Source organism: Drosophila melanogaster, chromosome X, assembly GCF_000001215.4.
Source record: "Drosophila melanogaster chromosome X".
Classification (NCBI taxonomy): Eukaryota; Metazoa; Arthropoda; class Insecta; order Diptera; family Drosophilidae; genus Drosophila; species Drosophila melanogaster.
This window is the reverse complement of record NC_004354.4, coordinates 5,313,236-5,332,443: the sequence shown is the minus strand read 5'-3', so window position 1 is coordinate 5,332,443 and position 19,208 is coordinate 5,313,236. Positions and strand designations below refer to the sequence as shown.

Below are 19,208 nucleotides of genomic sequence, written 5' to 3'. Positions count from 1 at the left end.
ATCGCATTAGCCCAGAGGTGGTTTATTTGATAGTTTTTTTTAAATGAACATGCGATAGATCTATTATAATATCAATATTTATTCCTTGGGCTCTTTTTTCAAAATGGTCCAAACTAATCACTTATTTTGAATTTGTCGAATTTTTGATAACGAGCATATTCGATTAACAAAGTACAAAAATATGATACTTGCACATTACAAGCAATTTAAGTAATAAAGTCGTATACAAAATATGAGATGAGGTTAGAAATGGCACCTAATCGATTTGTTTCTTCTTTAGCTCCAGATAATCCTCTTCATCGGTACTAACTTCGTATATATCTTGCGATTTCGTCTTTACTGTAGTCCTTAGTTTGGCTTTCTTCGTTTTGTTTTCTAAAAGCAAACAATAAAATATCTAAAAAAAAACAGGGCAGAACAACAGAGAGTTTACCCTCAGCCACGCGCTGCAGTTCATCTTCCGTATCAATGCCCGATAAGGCATCTGGATTCATTTCCACATCATTCTGATCCGCTAGAGCTGTTAGCTTGCTATCCTCTAGCATTGCCACATCATCCTTGCTGGAATCGCGCCGTGGCCTCGTCGCCTCATCGCAAAGCTCCTCATCGCTCTCCGGCTGGCCAATGTCATTGGTATCCAGGGCGTAACGTCGCCATGGCAGGTACTTCTTCAGCTCATAACATTTCTCGATCCAACTGCGTGTCACAATCTTGCCCTTGCCCTTCACTTGATTGTATTTCGGTGTGTTTTTGAATGCGCATCTGTTTGGGTTTCATTTTAAGAATTAGCGGGCGCATACTAGATCAATCTGGACTTCACTTACATCAGATGGGTACATCCTGATCCCCAATCAGCCTTATACTTGGCTCCCAAGGCGACCGCTTTCGAACGCAAGTCTGCACGATCGGGATTCTGAAAGCAGAAGGGATGGGTTTAAATCGAGTTGTGATGCAATCAAAAGAATTTCCTTGCCTGTATGCCACTGATGACCAGGACCACACCCTTGAGTAACTGATTAAGGGGACGGTATTGAATCGCTGTGTCCACGATCTTTTGCTTTTTGGCGGGCGTTACTGCGACTGCGGTGGGAGATGAATGTCGCTTTTGCGCAGTTGGGCGCGAACTTTCCTTGGAATTCGAGGTGTCCGAAGATCTGTGATCATGCTTAGATTTCTCCTTCCTCCTGGACTTCTCCTCCTTCGAATGCGATCTTTCCTCTTTTCGTAATTGCTCTTTCTCTTCTTTGGCTGTGGATTTTTCTCTGGAGGACGAATTGTGCTCCTTTGCCGGTGGTTTGTCTTCTTTGCTGATTGACTTATCCAAGGAGTGCCTGCTTGACTTTTTCTTTCTGCTCTCCCTCTCCTTTTCCTGCTCCAATCGCCGTCGATCCTTGTCCGCCTCCAGATGCTTGCTCAGCCGTTGTTTCTTTGCATTGACCTCAGCGTCCTTCACGTCCTCATCATCGTCGCCGAACAAGAGTGAAGCTCGATTGCGATCCAGGGGCTTGGCATCCAATGGCGTCGGAGAAACCGATCGCAGAGCATTGAGAACTGGTGATGGCGACGTCGAGGTTTTGGGCGATGCAGCCAGGCTAGAAACCTTGCCAGCGCTCAGCCTTCGCAGGGCCGTGGAGCCGGCGTCCCGAATGGCCGCTGCTGTGGAGGTCGCACTGATCGCGGGCGACTTGTGCTGCGTCTGCTTCTTCCAGCTGTGAAATCTGTTCACTTGATTGTCCGTTTCCGAGTCCGGCGACTCCTCGCGCAGCTTAAAGGTCCCGAATTGCATAACACCCTGCGGCACTAGGGATTTGACCTTAGGCGCCGCAGCAGCCACTACATGCACCTTGACGAATGAGAGCCCGTATGGCACATGACGATTGAAGGGCTGTGTGCAGACTATCTGAAGCAGCTTCCACTTCTCCGGCAGTGCACTCTCCGCCAGCGAAGTGCTACTGAAACAGCGAACGCGATTTGGATTGCTGGAATTCTTGCTCTCGATGGGCGTCATAAACGAACTGGATAGCAGCAGCTCGCGGAAATCGTCCGCCTGGCAGCCTGTTCGACTGACCAGCACCTCGATGAAGGCGGCATGTTCGTTGCCAATATCGATGCCCGTAATCTGTTGCGGCTCCTCGAACTCCAGCACAACGTATGCGGATTTCTCTCCCGGCGCCTTGGTTCGCCACTTCTTGCCGGCGTTTTCCTTGAGCAGATTCGCCGCTACGTGCACCTGGCCAGCGGGATTGCATAGTTATATAGATGTACATTTGTTATATAGGAGCATTACTCACCGCATCTTCGCTGCTCACTTCGCGTACGGACTTGAAAAGCGCAATTGGCATTTCGCAAGTCGCATGAATTTACACTGAGACGCCGATGATTTTGCGGCAAATTGCTTTGCCGACAGTTGCGCCTGCGATTAAACTGATTGTCGAAAGGGAATTGCGTCGGTTGCATGTGTTGCCATGTGCGCTAGAATGTTTGTTTATTTCTTTTATCTTTTGATGATGGGCGGTGAATTATGCTGATTTTGCTTAACCAACTATTTCAAAAATAAAACCTGTATTGTGTGCACTAATTGCCCATCACTAGCTGTGCTGACAGCCTAGCTGGATATCGCTAAATATGGTCTCTTCGTCACCATATCAAAATACTAGCTAGTTAATTGGTTAACCAACACTGGTCACTTCAATTCAACTTTATTTCATTACGTTTATTAAGAAAATGCTAAAGATCTGTTTTGTTTGCAAAGGTTATTATAATTATATTATATTATATTATTCATTATATTCATTATATTATATTATATTATTCAAGAGATTAAATCGCCAAAGTGGCAGCGCTGGTGAAAAGCAAAAAAAAGGTGAAAGTTTTGAAATGATAAATTTGCACATAGAGATGAGCAGTGATTGCAAACGGTGACAAGAAACAAGATAAATATTTAGTAATATATAAAAATAATAACAAACCGTTAAGAAAAGCTAACGAACAGTATGACTGCGCTAATTTATTATATTTAAAAACAAATGATTGTTTATTAGCAAATACTATCGCATTAAATGGTGACTGGCGATAATAACGGTAACTGCAAGCAGTGAACAACTATCGCCCTTCCCTGATTCCCCTTGTCAATGTCGCTGGCAAATAAATAAATAAATATCAACAAAATACAGAATGAGCGCGGATGCGAGAATCAAGCAGATGGCGCCATCGCTGGACACCACCGAACGGGAGAGGGAGCACCAGAACGTGGATGCCACCAACTCGAACTCGGAGCCCAGTGCCAGCGATTGGGTGAACTTCTCGCAATGGATGCACTGCTTCTGCGTGGTCACCTTCGATCTAAATCTTGGGCAGGCGCTGGAGCACGTCTATCCGCCGGCTTTCATGCCCAGCGACCAGGAGGTTAGCAACATTTGCTACATGGCCTTCCCGGACTCAAATTCCGGCTGCATGGGCGACACCAAGTTCCACATGCGATTGCGCTGCACAACGCGTCGGGATTCCTTGCCGGGCTACAATGCGGAATGCTCGCCGGCGCTGCGACAGGATGGCTCCCACTACTGGGGCTTCGTCTACTTTCGCCAGAAGCGGGACGCGAATCTGCCGCGTGGTTACTTCCAGAAGAGCTTTATAATCATTACACGACTGCCGTTCTTCAATCTGTACTACGACATACTCTCCCAGCTGGCGCCGCGCTACTTTGAGGAGGGCACCGACGTCCTGCGTCTGGCCAGCGAGCAAATTAATCGCCAGTGGCCCGGCCTGCGAGTGGGTAAGCCGCTCCAGCTGCCTCTGCTGGATTGCAGCTATCAGATCTGCATACCGCGGACCAGCAGCAGTCGAAAGTCGACGGCCGATGGAGGCATCGCAGGTGGTGCGGTGGAATCGCCACCAGCCATGGCTGCTTGCCCGGCAGCCAAAGTGCTGGCCTCCGTTAATGAAATCGAACTCTTCCGCTCCCTGGACTTTGTCATGGAGCAACTGTACACGCTGTGGGAGCTGGTCATCACCGCCGAGCCCATTGTTGTCGTTGGCACCTCACCCGCCGACTGCTCCCACATGGTGCAGACCCTTCTGGCCATGATTGCTCCGCTGGAGTATTGCGCCGAGGCGCGTCCCTACTTCACCATTCACGACAGCGAATTTCGCGAATTCACACAAGAGTGCAGCAGCAAGACCACACTGCCCGCCTGCATTTTGGGCGTCACGAATCCGTTCTTTGTGAAGCTCCTGAAGGATTGGCCGCACATGCTGCGACTGGTGGACAACCAGGTGAGTGTCCCAATCCCAGTTAACGCAATACAAAATATATCCGTCTTGCTCGTTTTCAGAAGAACATGCAGCAGCAACAGCATCTGCTGCTGGGCCAAAAACACGCAAGGAACATCGCATCGGCCACATCATTTTCCAGTTCAACGGAACTCGGTGGCCGTATAGCACTGAAATCGAACACCAATCTCAATGGCAGCTCCAGTTCCAGCAATGGCTCGGGCGATGCCTCGTCCGCGGGCCTGCACAGTAAATATAGGCCGTACCTGAAAAAGGACAAGGCGCTGATCAAAAAGGTGCTGCTGGGCATGAAGACCAAGCGGCCGGAGCATGTGCAAACCGCACTGATACGACGCCATCTGCTCGAGCTGACGCAAAGCTTTATGATACCACTGGAACGGTATATGGCATCACTGATGCCGCTGCAAAAGGACATCAGTCCGTTTAAGTCGGCGCCGAATGCCAACAGCTTTAAGCTGGATGACTTTCTGGGCACGCTGGAAACCGCTGGGCCGCAGCTAACGTCGCCGCTGAAGGGCGACTGGAAGGGCCTGTACAGACGCTTCTTTCGATCGCCCAATTTTCGCGGCTGGTACGGTGCACGTCATCGGGAGCTGCAGCTAACGCTGCAGGATCTACAGCTGCAGGCGCTATCCGTGGCGAATCTCGAGCACTGGGCGCACGACAAGCAGGAGGTGGAGATCATCGATATGATACTCAAGCTCAAGCAAAAACTGAATCTCTATGGCGACAAAGCCACGCAGCTGGAGGGCAACAATGGCTCAACTCAGCAGCAGATACGCGCCCAGATTGAGTGCATGAAGGGCTTGCTGCCGCCGGATCTCAAGAATGTGGTGAATCTTTGATGGTAGTAGCTCAATCCTCGTCCTCCTCCTTCTCTTCTGCCACTTATCACTTTGGCTGCTCCACATCTGTCTGCTAGTATCCTGTGATTGTGTGATTGTGCCTGGCGGTGCTCTTTATCAGTGTAAATAGATTTTAATCGGCGATTAGTCGCCGTATTTGTGTCTAGTTTAATTCTAAAGTGAATCCAAGCGAAGCGATGAATGTTGTTAGTTCAAACTACAAGTCAAGTATTAAATGTAATCGATGTGTCCCTTCCATATTTTCACATCCATGCGAAAACAATGCTCATGTCTCAAAATGTCGAAAACCATGCCAATAATATCTATGTGGCTGCAGCTTGAAACCACTAACCACAACATTGCAGTCCCTTCCTCTCCAGCTTTTTACTGATTGTGAATGGGAGTTGTGAAGCCAGTTGGTTATACCTTCAGTTTGTTTCTTTTAAAACCGTTGTGCAACTTTGTGTGTATATCGCTTAAATTGTTTATGTCAAATATAAGTTAACTATAATACATTAGCCAACAGCTGCAGCCTTTCCTTATGCCAACGTACATATTCCGTGGATTGCAATGGGAGTTCCAAAGTGTTTATTTTTTTTTTTATATAAATACAAAACAAAAATGACAACTTAAGCGCTAGAATGGTTGATGGATAAAGGATGGATTGATGGATGCAATCGTTCGTTCGATTGTTGCTCCTTGGAATGCGCGATCAGATGAGAAAGACTATATCGTCGGCGACCATGATCTGATTGTCCTCGGTCATGCGATGCACGGCGGCCTCGATTTCGCCAGCGGTGAACGGCTCCTGGCTGCCAACGTTGATGGCCGTGGTGATCCTGGCCAGCGCCAAGCTCTGTTCGCGTGCCTCGCGAAACAGTCGCTGCAAATTGTTCTTGAACTCGCCCAGGCGGGCATCGCTAATGATGGCCGGCTCCGTGGTCGATGTGGCCACCGACTGCTCCTCACTGGAGGGGCTGGCCATCAGCATGGCGACCGAGCGAGCGGGCAGAGAACGACGCGTTTCGCGACGCGTCAAATCGCCAGCATCCGGCTGTGGTGGCTCAATATCCTCCTCATCGCTATCGGCACCGACGGTCGCTGTGCGTGTGCGTTTGGAGCGTCGCGATGGTGAGCGCTGGCTAGATGCCTCACCGTTGTCATCCTCCGCATCGGAGCCGCTGTTGCGACGACGCTTGCTGGGGCGATCCTTATCCAGCACCTTCTTAAAGTAGGCAAACTGTACCAGTTCGATGGCCGCATGGGCATCGTCGATGGTCACCGATTTGGACATGCGTGCCCGGGCATGGGCCGTGGACAAACGGATGAGGGTCTCCAGGGTACGGGCCGTTATTGGCTGCGTGCGTGCCACATCCGTTTCGACCGCCTCCTGGGAGCGCAGGCGCGAATACTCATTGGCAATCGCCTCGCAGGCCTGCTCGCCCAATTTGGGCTTCATACACTTGGCAATGTGTATGTACTTGCGCATGAACTCCACGGATAGGATCTTCTCGTGACGCTGACGCGACTTGCCATGCAGCAGGGCATCGTACTTTTCGTACACCTCGGTGTCCTTCTTCTGTAAAATACAATTTCAAGACCATGTCAATCGATTATACACAATCATAATCGTGCCTTTCGACGAAAACCCACCTCCTCGCTGCTGGAAACAAAGGACAAGGAGTCCGCATAGGAGCTGCCCATGGACAAGGGCTCGCCGTCGGCCTCCTTGGGATTGCGATAGCGATGCATGCGCACCACATGGTCCGAAATCATTTGATCCACATCGCTGTCAATCACGTCCAGCATAACGAAGAGCAAATCGAAACGCGAAAGCAGCGAATCCTGCAGTCCAATATTTTCCATCGGCGTCTTATATTGATCATACTGGAATTGAAGACGAAATTAGCAAGAAAAGCGATGAACAGACGGATTCGGATGGACTCTTACCCTTCCGTACACCGGATTAGCGGCTGCCAAAACGGAGCAGCGAGCATTGAGCGAGGCATGGATGCCCGCTTTGGAAATGGTAACACGACCCTGTTCCATCACCTCGTGAATGGCTGTGCGATCGATGTCGCTCATCTTGTCAAACTCATCAATGCAGACGACACCGCGATCGGCCAGGACCATGGCGCCCGCCTCCAATCGCCGCTCACCGGTCTCCTGATCCGTGGTAACCGCCGCCGTCAGACCGACGCCGCTGGATCCGCGACCCGTTGTCGGTATGGCCCTTGGTGCCGTATTCAAGACGTAGCGCAGTAGCTGCGACTTGGCCACCGAAGGATCGCCGATAAGCAAGACATTAATATCGCCACGCAGGCGTGTGCCATTCGGCAGGATCTTCTCAACGCCGCCGAGCAGCAGGCAAAGAATGGCCTGCTTCACATAGGCATGTCCATGAATCGAGGGCGCCAAACTCTTGCTGAGCAGCTCGAAGATGTCGTTATTCTTCGCTAGCTTCTTGCACAGCATGATGTCTTCGCGCGATATGTCCAAATTGCTCTCCTTGCTGAGCAGCGATATATTGTTGGCCAGCAGCACGGTGCGGAACGTGCCCGAGGTGTAGCCACCGCGTTTGCCCGGCAAACAGCGATAGCTGCCCACAATCTGTACACGATCGCCGGGCTTGCAGCGATCCACGAGATCGTCGTCGCACACAATATCCACCGAACGCGGCAATTGGCCAGCCGGCGCCTTCTCGGGCATCTCTTGAATGGTCAGCGTCTGGTGATCCTTGTAAACGGACAAACCGTATTCGGTCTCCAGCAGATTGCCATCCTCGTCCTTTGTGGGATAGGCAGCGCCAGATGGCACAGCCTCGAACGATGTGAGATCGGTGTATTTGCGCTCCATTACCTTACGCGTATTGGGGCAATAGTGAACGCTGCGCACCACCTTGGGACGAATCAGCGATACCTTGGTAACAATGCCCTCCACGCACACCATGTTGCCCAGATAGATGGAGGTGAGGGAGCGCGGCGTCACATGCCGATTGCCAAAGCAGCCCTCGAAGCCGACAAACAGATCCTCATGCATTTTGGCATAGCCCGGATCAACCGTGGACGCATACTCCTTGAGCGCCCTGCCAAAGGCCAGCTGCTCATCCGCCGCGTTGCTCAGTAGCCCCAATGCACGTTGCGGATTCTTGCGTTTTAGATCGTTGACATTCACGATCAGGCGCTTGCTCTTCTCCGCGATCATATCCTTGACGTGGCCCGCATAGATGCCCTGATCCTCCTCGTCGTCCAGAAAGTCCACATACTCGCGTTGTATGTCCTTGATGAACTGCTCCCCCTCGTGGGCCATTCTGTGACTTAAGCTGTACACTGGAGTTCACAAAACTTCTTTCGATTTCGCTTATGGATCAACTTCGATCCGTTCGGAGGCAAACGCAAATGCAAACAAAACTAATGTCGCAAATTGCACGCCGAATGCAAAGTTTTTTCGCGGGAAAAGCGTAGTGTGACCATACTGTGGGCATTTGAAGACTGGTTGCGCGGGCAAAATATATATGCTATAATTATTTCCTTTTTTTATATATTTACATATAATTATTAACTTTATTATATAAAACATAGTGGACATAGCAAACTAACTAATATAAGCAAATATACGTTGATATGCAAATTTATAATTAAAACGTTTCCACCGAACATCTGACTTAATTTGTAATGCATACAATATAGAAAACTATCAAATAATTCCTATAATAGTAGTATATATTTATTATCTGCCTAATTAATATCTACATTTAATCCATTGCTATAATAGTAAAATATATTTATTATTTGCTAAATTACTGTCCACACTTAATACATTCCTATAATATATACAATATATGTATTATGTGCCTAATTACTGTTTAAACTTAATCCATTCTTATAATAGTATTATATATTTATTATTTGCTTAATTATTATATAATATATAATATTATTACACTTAAACCATTCTTATAATAGTATAATATTTGTATTTATTATTTGCCTAATTATTATTATATTATTATTACTATATCCTATAATATATACAATATATGTATTATATGACTTATTACTGTTTACACCTAATCAATTCCTATTATAGTATTATAGTATATAGTAATATATTTATTATTTGCTTAATTACTGTCCACACTTAATCCATTCATATAATGGTATAATATTTTTATTATTTGCCTGAGTACTGTCTACACTTAATCCATTTATGATGTGGCTGCGTATTAAATAGTTTATTATTATTAAATAGTTTGTGTAAAAGAAACAGAAATTGTTTACATTTTATGATACATATATATATAGCACTTAAGTAAAATAAATTCCATTTTTATTTATTTCTATAAAATATATATATGTTTAAAATAAATTATATTTCTTGGTAGGATTTAGTTTATCATTTGACTTTGCTATACATTTCTGACCGCCCAAAGAAACCAGTTAATATTGACCACATATTACCGAAATTAGTCTTCAAATTGCTCATCACGAGTCTTCACTGCACTGCTGGTAACACAGCCATTGTCTGGACTGCCGCAACTATCGAGTGCGCACAGCTATCGATATTACGCACTGGTCACACTGTTATAACGAAAAAAAAATTCGCATATTATTCACACTTTACCGGTGTTTCTTGACAGAAAATGATAAGTTTTCGTTAACCGAATTCTCAGAAAGTAAGTGCTTGGAAAGTTTTTCCAAGAAAAAGTGCCCAATAGGGAAACCAAACCTGAAACCAAATAATTTTCCACGATAAGCGCAACAACGCGATATTAGATTGGCCAGCCCTGCGTTTGCGGTTTTTTTTTTGTTTTTTTATTTCCTGTATTTTTTTTGGGGGGGAAAAATTGCAGTTCCACGGAAAGCGAAAAGTTTTCCACCAAAATAAACGGTTGAAGCATGGACGCCGACAAGCAGGTGAGTGTCAGATTATAGCTCCAATAGGCGCCGCCCTTATGCGTATGCCCAATATATTGCAGCTGGAAAGGCAGCTGGAGAAGGAGCTGGACGAGATGCCGGCAGAGGATTTGGACGACGATGCGTATGACGAGTATGATCTGATCGTGATACCCGATCAGGGCAAGGGCTCGCCGCAGCAGGGGCACAGTGAGTCGCCGCAGCAGGAGGAGGAGCACAAGTCGGAGGAGCTGCGCCAACGATCGCGCCCAACCTGGCCACCGTCGTCCGCCGGCGGGGATATGACCACCATTGAGTTGATCTCATCGGACGACGAGCCGTCAGTGGAGGAGACTGAGGGAGGCAATGCCGCTGGCCGTGGCAGAGCGCGCAATGATTCCAGCAGCAGTAGCGATGATGTGGGCGTGATCGAAGGCTCGGAATTGGAATCGAACAGTGAGGTGTCCAGTGACAGTGACAGTGATAGCGACAACGCTGGCGGCGGAAATCAGCTAGAGCGCTCGTATCAGGAGCTGAATGCGTTGCCCAGCAAAAAGTTTGCCCAAATGGTCTCGCTCATTGGAATCGCATTGTGAGTTTGCCTGCTTCTCCCACTCCCATTTTCCATTTTTTCAATATCGGCATTAGCTAATGTTGATGCTCGTTAATGCAGCAAACTGAATGATCTGGAAAAGATCGAGTCATCGGTGCTGGAGCTGCAAAATTTGGCCACTGTGCCGGCTCACGTGTGGCTGAAGTATCTAAAGGCCCGCCTGGTCGTCACCCAAACGGACGAGGAGCGCAAGGCATTCGAGGAGCAGTGTGCCAAAGCGTTGGGCTACTACTACAGTATGCGATAGATAGAATCCATTCGTAGTTAAACCAATTGACGAGTTACATATTGCAGGCATACCGCTGTCCGAATACGTTGTCAACTACCTGGTGGATCAGGGCAACGTACAGAACCATGTGCTGTGGGCCAAACTGCTGGCGGACTACGACGTGGAGCGTCCAGACTTTGGCGACAAGCTGCGTTCGCTGATATCGACAATTACGGACGAAAATGAGGCTGCCGCCTTTGTGGAAATGCTGCAAAAGCACTGCGTCACCTGGACGTGCAACGTGGAGCAGCGGCAGATGATCAAGTCCGTTGTGGACAAGTTTAAGCAACATCTGGACGAGACAACGCGTGGTTGGGATTGGTCTGAGCAACACAAGGCTCATGTCTACGATGTGGAGACATTATCCCTTGACGATGACCTCAAAAACGCTGTGATCCGTTTCATATTCGAACGCTCGGTGGCCAAGTTTCCCATTGTCGATGTGCTCTGGTTATCCTACATTGAGTTCATTCAGTTCGAAGGCGTCACTGTGCCGGAGAATGAGGATGAGAATGAGGTAACCGCCGAAATGGTAGCCAAACGGGCCAAACGCTTGGGCAAAGGTTTTCTGCGCAACACGGAACTCGATTTGGCCAATCGTGGTGTGCGCAGTCATCCCAGTGTACAATTGAATCATCGTTTCCTCGACCTAATGGAGCGCTCGGACTTTGAGTTGGCGGAAGTGGATGAAGAGATACGTCTCATATTGCAGCGCATTGTGACCGACATGGATATGACCGTGGAGCTGCATCTGGACTATCTGGCCTATCGTATTCGCAACACCAATGCCAGCGATGAGCAGCAGGTCGCCAGTCTGCGTGCCGCCTTCAATCATGCTTGGGAGGAGCTAACCGTGCTCTACGGCGACCAGGCGGACACCAGGTACGAGGTGCTGCAGTTGTGGGCCCAAGTTGAGTACACGCAACTGGGGAGTCCGGACAATGGCCGTGAGATTTGGCGCCAAATAATGGGTGAGCGCTTTGAAATATGATTGCATAAGCAATGTTTTAACTACTCATCTTTAGGCTATCCGGGCAGCTCGATACGCGGCCTGCTCTGGCTGAACTTTGCCCAGATGGAAAGCGAATACAATGGTGGCCACGGCACACGCGATGTCCTTCGCAAAGCTCTCTCGCAGCCCGTCCTCGAGAATGGCCTTATGGTGCAGGAGTTTTTTCGCCGCTATGAACGTTGCTATGGCACCTACGAGTCCATTGCCGCCTGCCAGGCCCTCGATCTGCCTGTCGAGTATGTGAAGCCGCGTTCCCGCATTAAGCCCAACTCACAGTCGGCTTATCCTCGCCAGCAGAAGCTTAAGCCGCGCCAGCAGCAGCAACAAACGAATCGTGAGCCACTGAATCGCGAGCAGCGACGTCGCCAGGCGCATGAGCAACAACAGCAACAGCAGCAGCAGCAGAAGCATGGCATTAAGAAGTCCAGAACCGAGCCATCTGGTGGAGCTACGTCACCGCCATCGAAAGTCAAGGGGCCAGCGAATGCAGAGGCCAAGGAATCGAACTTTAAGTATTCGCGTGAGTCGCCATGCCGTTTGGACACATGCGTTTCAAGGACTTACATTAGTTGTCTCTCTTCTAGCCAACATGGAAATCAATAAGATCTTTGTAAGAAATCTGCATCCCGCTTGCAGCAAGGAGGAGCTGCACGAACTCTTCTCGCCTTTCGGCACCATCAAAGATGTGCGCCTGGTGCACAAGCTGTGAGTGCGAGATTACAATTACAATTATTGATTTTAAACTATTTGATCCTCTACAGAAACAAGCAGTTCAAGGGCATTGCATACGTTGAGTTCGAGAAGCCGGGCGAGGCGCAACGAGCAGTGGCTGGACGAGATGGTTGTCTATTCAAGGGCATGAATGTAAGCGAATGATGTGTGCCTTCATGTTTAACCGAACCAACCAAAGCAAATGCATTTCACAACTCTTTCAGATCTCTGTGGCCATTTCAAACCCACCGCCGAGGGGCACATCAGCTGTCAAGCCAAGTGTGGCGCCCAAGCGACGTGTGCCCACCTCGCTTATACCCACGACTCTGGTGCGCCAAGAGGTGGCTGCCAAGAAGCTGCGCTTGCTTCTGCCCGAGCCGGGGGACATATCATCCACTTCGGCATCCGTCGACGTGGCCATCAAGCGCGAGGCTAATGGAGAGGAGCAAAAAGGAGATGTTCAAGAACGAGATGAGCAAAAAGGAGAGGAGCAAAAAGGAGAGGAGCAAAAAGGAGAGGAGCCAAAAGGAGAGGAGCAAAAAGGAGATGATCAAATAGGAGAGGAGCAAAGTGGAGTGGAGCAAAAGGGAGATGAGAAAAAAGAAGAGGAGATGCCAGCTGCTGTGCCCAAGTCAAACGATGACTTTCGCAAGCTATTTCTCAAGGATTAGGCGACAAATGCCGGCGGCTGAGCCCGGTGCCAGCGGCCATGGTTTAGTTTGTAAGACGAAGACGAAGATTTGGAGCATATATTTTTTTAGATTTAAGGCAACCTAAACAGACAAGGTTGGAGAACACTGTACAAAGAGAAAAACTGTTGTAAGACAATGATTTTTGTTTCGACTCATATAAATTGGTTTCTTGATGAACCAAGTGAAGAAAAATGTTTGTTTGTTTCGCATATGACAGCTAGTTGACTAATCCCCGGTGAGTCTTTGGATGAAATGGGTGTTTCAAGTGTACAAACATCGAGTTGATTAAAATGTAATGATCTTGGCGGATTTATTGGATAAAAACTAGGTGCGGAACTTGACGCTCTTCGTGACGCCGGCCTTGATGCCGGACAATTCGCCGCCGTAGCGCTGCAGCTCCTTGCGCACCGTGCGCACGGCTCCCTTGCGCCGGATGAGCGCCTTTCGGTATTTGCCGCGATGCTTAACGCGCGGATTGCGCAGCTCCTTTTTGCGGTGCGGCGTGAGGCCCTTGTTCTTGGCCATCTGATAGGTGATGCCGCGTCGCGCATCCTCCTCTTCCTCCTCCTCACCAGCCTCCTCTTGCAGATCCTTCTCCTTACTCTCAGCATCGTCATCGTCATCATTATCATCATCATCGGAGCTCACTGACGCCTGCTGGCCATCGTTGTACTTGTTGAGTATCTGCAGCTTAGCCTTGCGCTGTGCCACATCCAGCACGGTGAATGCATCGCCATCTTCAATCCTCTCCAGCAGCGCCTCCAGCTGCGGTCGAATGTATTCCTCGTAGCGCGGCTTAAGCTCCTCGATCAGATCCTTGAGTTGCACCAGCCGCCTAATCACCGGATGGGCCTTGACGTCGATGCGACGTGCCTTGAGCAGCAGATAGAAAGCCACATTGGAGCAGTAGGTGGTGAGCACGGTGTGGCAGAGTCCGGCATATTGCAGCGCCGGCACCATGGGCACATCGTGTTTGCGAACGTAGTTGAGCACCGGTTTCAATAGGTTCTTCACCTCGTCGAGATGCTGTTGAAAATCCTGGGTGAGAATGATGAACTCCGGCGACTCACTGTGCATCAGCTGTCGTCGCTCGCGTTCTGATAGGCCGGCCAGATCGCTGGTCACTTTGGTTATATGGCTCAGCTCGTTGTCATCACTGCTGCCTGCGGGCGCTGCTTCTACATTGTCCAGCTGGAAATCGGCCTCGCTCATGCGCTTGGCCAGACGCAGCTGGATCTTTTTGGCCTCCTCCTCCTCGGCGCGTGCCTGCTCCTCCTCCTGGGCATTGTAGCTGCTGTAGTCCTGGTCCACAAAGTCGGTGTTGTAGTACGTGCTCCGTTTGCTGCCCCAGTCCATGGTGTTGGGCAGATCGCGGTCATCGTCTTCGGCGCCCTCGATGTCACTGTCGCGCATCAGTTCCGCCACATCCTGCTGCTCCTCCTCGTCGTCGTCGTCGTCGTCGTCGTCATCATCACTGAAACCGAGCACTTCCTGGACGGGATCATGTGGCTTTTTGCGCTGCTTGCGCAGATCTTCGAGTATTTCGCGCTCCTCGTCATCGTACTCCTGGTCGGAGCCGCTCATCACGTAGTCGTCACCGTCGCTGTCCATTTGCTAGCTGCTCTCTGTGCGTTTAAATACAAATTAAAACTAAATTAAATCAAACACAACACGTGCGTAAACAAACGGCTCGATAACACGTTCGATAGCCGCCAATGACCGATTGGTGTGGTGGATTTCGCGGATGGCGCATTTGCCATCTCTAGCGTCTAGCTTACGGCGGTGATGCCACATGGGAAAAGTTCCACAATTGAAATTCAGTTAAAATCAGGATGCAAAGCAAGATGGACGTCAAAGAAGGAAGACTTCAAACTTTGCTCTCGAAATTGAGAAAAATTTCGGAAGAAGCCGAGGATAACAATGATGTGCCGCTCGATTTGCGCTGCCCCAGTGCCAAAATGCGGAATAACAAAGTGTTAGCCGATTTGAGTGACATGCTAAAAGTTGTCGAAGATGTACGTAAATTCAAATTACACATGTATGCTTAGTTAATACTAATAAGTAATTTCCTCTAAAAGATCGCTTTGGAGGAAAAAACTACCGATTCCAAGAAGCCGGCTAATTCTGAACAGCAGATCAATGGAACAATTGAATTAGCACTCGATTTGCGCCAGCCCAATGCCAAAATACGGCTTGTGATTTCCGATTCGAGTGACTTGCAAAAAGTTTTCGAAAAAGCACATGTGCGTCGAAATATATACATATATGTATTGTAGAAATTACTAATAAGTTTTTCGCCCCTTAAAAGATCGCTCTCGAGTTAAAAACAACCGATTCCAAGCCGACGGCTGAGACTGACGACCAGCACCATGTGCGAATTTTCGATAAGATGCTTTGCAACATCGTTGTGCCGCCGGATGTAGCCGATGTCCAGGTGAATGGAAAGCCATTGGAGCAGTTGTTAGCCACCGTGTCGGAGCGCCAGGCAATGAACAATCCTGGCCCAATGAAGATGCATGAACTGCACACCGGCAATGCTGACTTCATGAATAGCAATAGCCAAGTGGCAGAAGCTGCTGCGTCAGTGGAAACACTGCTAGCGTCGACATCGGACAACGATAGCGACAGCGATGGACTCGAATCAAAAACGACGGATGGTTACATTGTCAAGGAACTGATACCGTCGTTTTCCGATTTCCCGGATATCGGTGATGTTAGTTTGTGTGCACTGATGTATGGACTGCCCATGGATGCCGTTGGCATGCACTGGAAGCTGCCGCCGCAGCGTATCCAGGATATCTGCAAGGAGGACTCTATCTTCCCGATCATCATGAGCTGTGTGAGTGCGCTTTGGTCCCGTGCCAAGCAAAGAGACAGCTTTGAAATAGGAGTTCAATCTTTTTTTTTTTGTTTTTTTTTCTTGCGCAGGTGTTCTCTCCGTGTGAGTTCTGGTTCCACATTGTGCCACCGCAGTACGCCAAGAATCCTGTAGCCGAGATGACCATTGATCTAAAGTAAGCTACTAACTAAATCGATTGATTGACTGATTGATTGATAATATTGTTATTTAATGCCCATAGCTGGTTCTATCGCCATACGACGATCAGCAGCTACCGTGCCGAGTTGCCTAGCTATTTCTATAAAGAGGGCTACATATGCGCCGCCTACAGCGAGTGTGGCTGGCGACGTGCCATGGTGCTCGTCACCGCACCGTTGGACGCCCAATGTGTGAACATAGAGTATGTGGATCATGCCCTGTCTGTCACATTGGCACCGAACCATCTACGATTCCTCCCACTAAGCTTTGCGCGCACACCGCCATTGGTATTTCGCGGCAAAATGTCGCACGTACGCCCATTGGCCAATGGGTGGCCAAAAAATGGTATCACCGCATTCCAGCGCATGACATTCAATAGGGTATTGTATGCCCATGTCGGCGAACTGGATACCGCTCAGGGTATATTCTCTATGCGGCTATCGTATGATGAAACTTTTGTGCCCACCATCAACGATCTAATCGAGTCGCGGATCAAGTTGGAGTCCTGTTGCTATGCGCCCGAACTGCAGCCTTTTGGGATGGTCGAGCCGCTAATTATGCCGCTGCACGATTATGATGATGATGATGATGATGATGATGATTTCGCATTCGTTCCATAGGGATTACCATGTGCCCAAGGCGCTGAATCCATTTCAAAATAAAAATGAATGACGCACTTCTAGTGGGCAACCAGGAGCAGAAGCAGAAGCAGGAGCAGGAATGATGAAAACAGGACAAAACCAGACGACGGAACATACATAAATCATCAAGCTGGCATGTTTGCCAATCATTTATCTCAGGGATGAACTGCATCATTTGAAAAGTGTAACTTGAACATGAAATTGCTGTTTGTTTTTTTTTTTCTTTTTTTTTTTTTATTATTATTTGTGAAATGTAATACCATACCCATAATTTTATTACCAAATAAAGATGCGAAAAGGTTGCCAGCCAAGTGCACGTGCACAACTTCTGGACAGGATGGGCCGGGAATTCTAAGCCAAAACTAGCGTAGCATGCCAAATAAGTGAACTTTGCAGGCGCTGCAGACTTGCCTGGTTGGTTGGTTGGATGGTTTGGATTTCCATACCGAATTGCAGTAAAAAAAATAGATGTGTGCTGCAGTGCGTCTGCCGCTCGTCGGCTGGCTAGAAGGGCTCCTCCTGCGCCTGTGTGGCAGCATCACTCGGCTGCTCGGCGAACATGCGCTGTCGACGGCACACAGTTGGCGTTGGCATATCGTCCGCATTGCTAATGGAATCGCAATCGTAGTGACTGGGCACCTCGGGTGGCGGAGCATCGGCATAGTCGGTTGGGATGTCGGAAGCGGCGCCGAACCACGACAGCATCATTGAGACCTCATGCCACCTACTCGAATTGGACTGCGAATCCAGCTGCAGTTCATCGTTTAGCGGCGGCGGCACCGTTCCACTTGGCTGATGCGATCCAATGGTGGACGATTGGGCGCCACCAACAACCCGAACCCAATTGCTGCCGCTGGCCAGCGGAGATAGGTGCGTCTTTCGATACGAATCAATGGAGCTTTTGACTCGACGCATATCCAGCGGTGATGTGGCTGCCAATGTGGATCTTTCCTTGTTCAGCGTCACCAGGCAGGACTGCCGCTCCGGCTCCTCATCCGCGTCGCCATCACGCCGATGGCGTGTGTATTCCAGCTCCTCCTCACCATCCAGATCCTCGTCCATCGATTGCGCCAGACAGTCGTTCGAATGGAAGCTTTGCTCCGAGTACGACTGCCCCTCGCATTCCATCTGCAAATGATCGCCCTGCTCCGTCGATCGCTCACTGGTCACCGCCAGCAGTTCCTGCTGTTGTTGGCAATTGTCCGTGTATTCATGCCTGGGCCTGCTGGCCAAAACAAAAAAACAAACAAAGGTGAACATAACCCCACAATTCTCTAGAAGATTTACATACCTTGTGACCGGCTGCTGCGCTATGGACACCTGGTAGGAATTGGATGACGGTGCCGCCGGTGATGCTACTGTCGCCGCCAACGCTTGCTGCTGTTCATGTCTGCGCTGGCGTTGGATGAGCATGCGTTGGATATTCTGTCGCGACTGATCGTTGCCATAGGAGATGCGCTTGGCGGCCAAGTCGCGACGCTCCACGGCCGCCCGGCGTGCATCGTTCGCCGCCTGCAGCTTGGCCGTCATCCGGAGTTCGCTGCGCAGGAAACCGCCGGTGCCGGCCTCGGCCATTAGGCCATTCCGACGCGAGATCTCCTGGCCCAGTTGGCGTGCGCGTGCCAGCGTCTCTATGCGCTGTTTGTGCATCCGCTGCTGGGGCGTGCTGCTAGCCAGCGTGATAGCACCGTGTGCCTGTTGCCGTCTCCGGCGGGTAACGCGTCCGCCGGCTAAACCAAACGATTGGTCAACATTCGATGGCGATGATGCCGTCGATGTGCCGCCACCGCTGGCGCCACCGGCCGCCCCGCCAGCCACCTTAATTACCTCGATCTCGCGAAATAGCCGCTTTAATCGCACCTGTCGCATCTTCATTTCGATGGTGCGATCGTTGAACTCCTGGATGCGCTCGTACTCATCACGCAGACGCTGCAGTTGGCCATTCTTCTTGCTCTCGTTGAACATGCGACGAAAGTAGGGCGTCGATTTGATCTGATACGACATGATGGTGTGGTTTCTACTCTACCACGGATTATGGATTGGATTTACACGAAATTTGATTTTTATTTACTAACGAAATCCGTACAATTTGGATGCGACCGAAATGTGCGTTTTGGATTTGATTGAATTTGTGCTGCGGAATGTTTGGGATTTTTTGTTTTTCGTGTGTGTGATCTCAAGTTTGGTTAGCAAATGCCAAA

General features: G+C 49.2%; 7 protein-coding genes across 13 annotated transcripts; 3 read left to right on the top strand and 4 right to left on the bottom strand.

Moving 5' to 3' along the window:
• Window positions 1-8: 8 nt before the first annotated feature.
• Window positions 9-2,568, bottom strand: XRCC1. The gene is made up of 5 exons (NM_131989.4): window positions 2,292-2,568; window positions 974-2,230; window positions 825-913; window positions 434-762; window positions 9-375 (listed from the first exon to the last, which is right to left on the bottom strand). Exons 1-5 carry the CDS (start codon window positions 2,340-2,342, stop codon window positions 257-259), a joined length of 1,845 nt encoding a protein of 614 aa, NP_572217.1. The 5' UTR covers window positions 2,343-2,568; the 3' UTR covers window positions 9-256.
• Window positions 2,569-3,096: 528 nt separating this feature from the next.
• On the top strand, window positions 3,097-5,769 carry CG3309 (uncharacterized protein). Of its 2 annotated transcripts, none has more exons than NM_001297956.1 (2): window positions 3,097-4,275; window positions 4,338-5,769. In NM_001297956.1, the coding sequence occupies exons 1-2, from the start codon at window positions 3,175-3,177 to the stop codon at window positions 5,136-5,138; spliced, it is 1,902 nt and encodes a 633-aa protein (NP_001284885.1). In that variant the 5' UTR covers window positions 3,097-3,174; the 3' UTR covers window positions 5,139-5,769. The 2 variants fall into 2 exon arrangements, with proteins under 2 accessions (NP_001284885.1, NP_572216.1); NM_131988.3 differs by having other exon boundaries at window positions 4,335-5,769.
• Mcm3 (Minichromosome maintenance 3) lies at window positions 5,706-8,589 on the bottom strand. 2 transcript variants are annotated; one of them, NM_078493.4, is made up of 3 exons: window positions 7,089-8,589; window positions 6,792-7,025; window positions 5,706-6,717 (listed from the first exon to the last, which is right to left on the bottom strand). In NM_078493.4, exons 1-3 carry the CDS (start codon window positions 8,445-8,447, stop codon window positions 5,851-5,853), a joined length of 2,460 nt encoding a protein of 819 aa, NP_511048.2. In that variant the 5' UTR covers window positions 8,448-8,589; the 3' UTR covers window positions 5,706-5,850. The 2 variants fall into 2 exon arrangements, with proteins under 2 accessions (NP_511048.2, NP_001284884.1); NM_001297955.1 differs by having other exon boundaries at window positions 5,706-6,714.
• Window positions 8,590-9,747: 1,158 nt separating this feature from the next.
• On the top strand, window positions 9,748-13,516 carry Rnp4F (RNA-binding protein 4F). Of its 4 annotated transcripts, none has more exons than NM_001103414.3 (9): window positions 9,748-9,813; window positions 9,991-10,054; window positions 10,117-10,625; window positions 10,707-10,882; window positions 10,941-11,885; window positions 11,940-12,446; window positions 12,511-12,631; window positions 12,688-12,790; window positions 12,862-13,516. In NM_001103414.3, the coding sequence occupies exons 2-9, from the start codon at window positions 10,037-10,039 to the stop codon at window positions 13,306-13,308; spliced, it is 2,826 nt and encodes a 941-aa protein (NP_001096884.1). In that variant the 5' UTR covers window positions 9,748-9,813; window positions 9,991-10,036; the 3' UTR covers window positions 13,309-13,516. The 4 variants fall into 4 exon arrangements, with proteins under 4 accessions (NP_001096884.1, NP_996353.1, NP_511047.2 ...); NM_206630.3 differs by having other exon boundaries at window positions 9,895-10,054; NM_078492.4 differs by having other exon boundaries at window positions 9,748-10,054.
• Window positions 13,373-15,035, bottom strand: Sas10 (Something about silencing 10). The gene has a single exon (NM_131987.4). The coding sequence runs from the start codon at window positions 14,938-14,940 to the stop codon at window positions 13,654-13,656; it is 1,287 nt and encodes a 428-aa protein (NP_572215.1). The 5' UTR covers window positions 14,941-15,035; the 3' UTR covers window positions 13,373-13,653.
• Window positions 15,036-15,148: 113 nt separating this feature from the next.
• Window positions 15,149-17,314, top strand: CG15930 (uncharacterized protein). The gene is made up of 5 exons (NM_131986.2): window positions 15,149-15,344; window positions 15,408-15,572; window positions 15,638-16,168; window positions 16,258-16,343; window positions 16,410-17,314. Exons 1-5 carry the CDS (start codon window positions 15,162-15,164, stop codon window positions 16,984-16,986), a joined length of 1,542 nt encoding a protein of 513 aa, NP_572214.2. The 5' UTR covers window positions 15,149-15,161; the 3' UTR covers window positions 16,987-17,314.
• CG4198 (uncharacterized protein) lies at window positions 17,254-19,186 on the bottom strand. Of its 2 annotated transcripts, none has more exons than NM_131985.3 (2): window positions 18,299-19,186; window positions 17,254-18,232 (listed from the first exon to the last, which is right to left on the bottom strand). In NM_131985.3, the coding sequence occupies exons 1-2, from the start codon at window positions 19,009-19,011 to the stop codon at window positions 17,512-17,514; spliced, it is 1,434 nt and encodes a 477-aa protein (NP_572213.1). In that variant the 5' UTR covers window positions 19,012-19,186; the 3' UTR covers window positions 17,254-17,511. The 2 variants fall into 2 exon arrangements, with proteins under 2 accessions (NP_572213.1, NP_001284883.1); NM_001297954.1 differs by having other exon boundaries at window positions 17,254-18,229.
• Window positions 19,187-19,208: the final 22 nt, after the last annotated feature.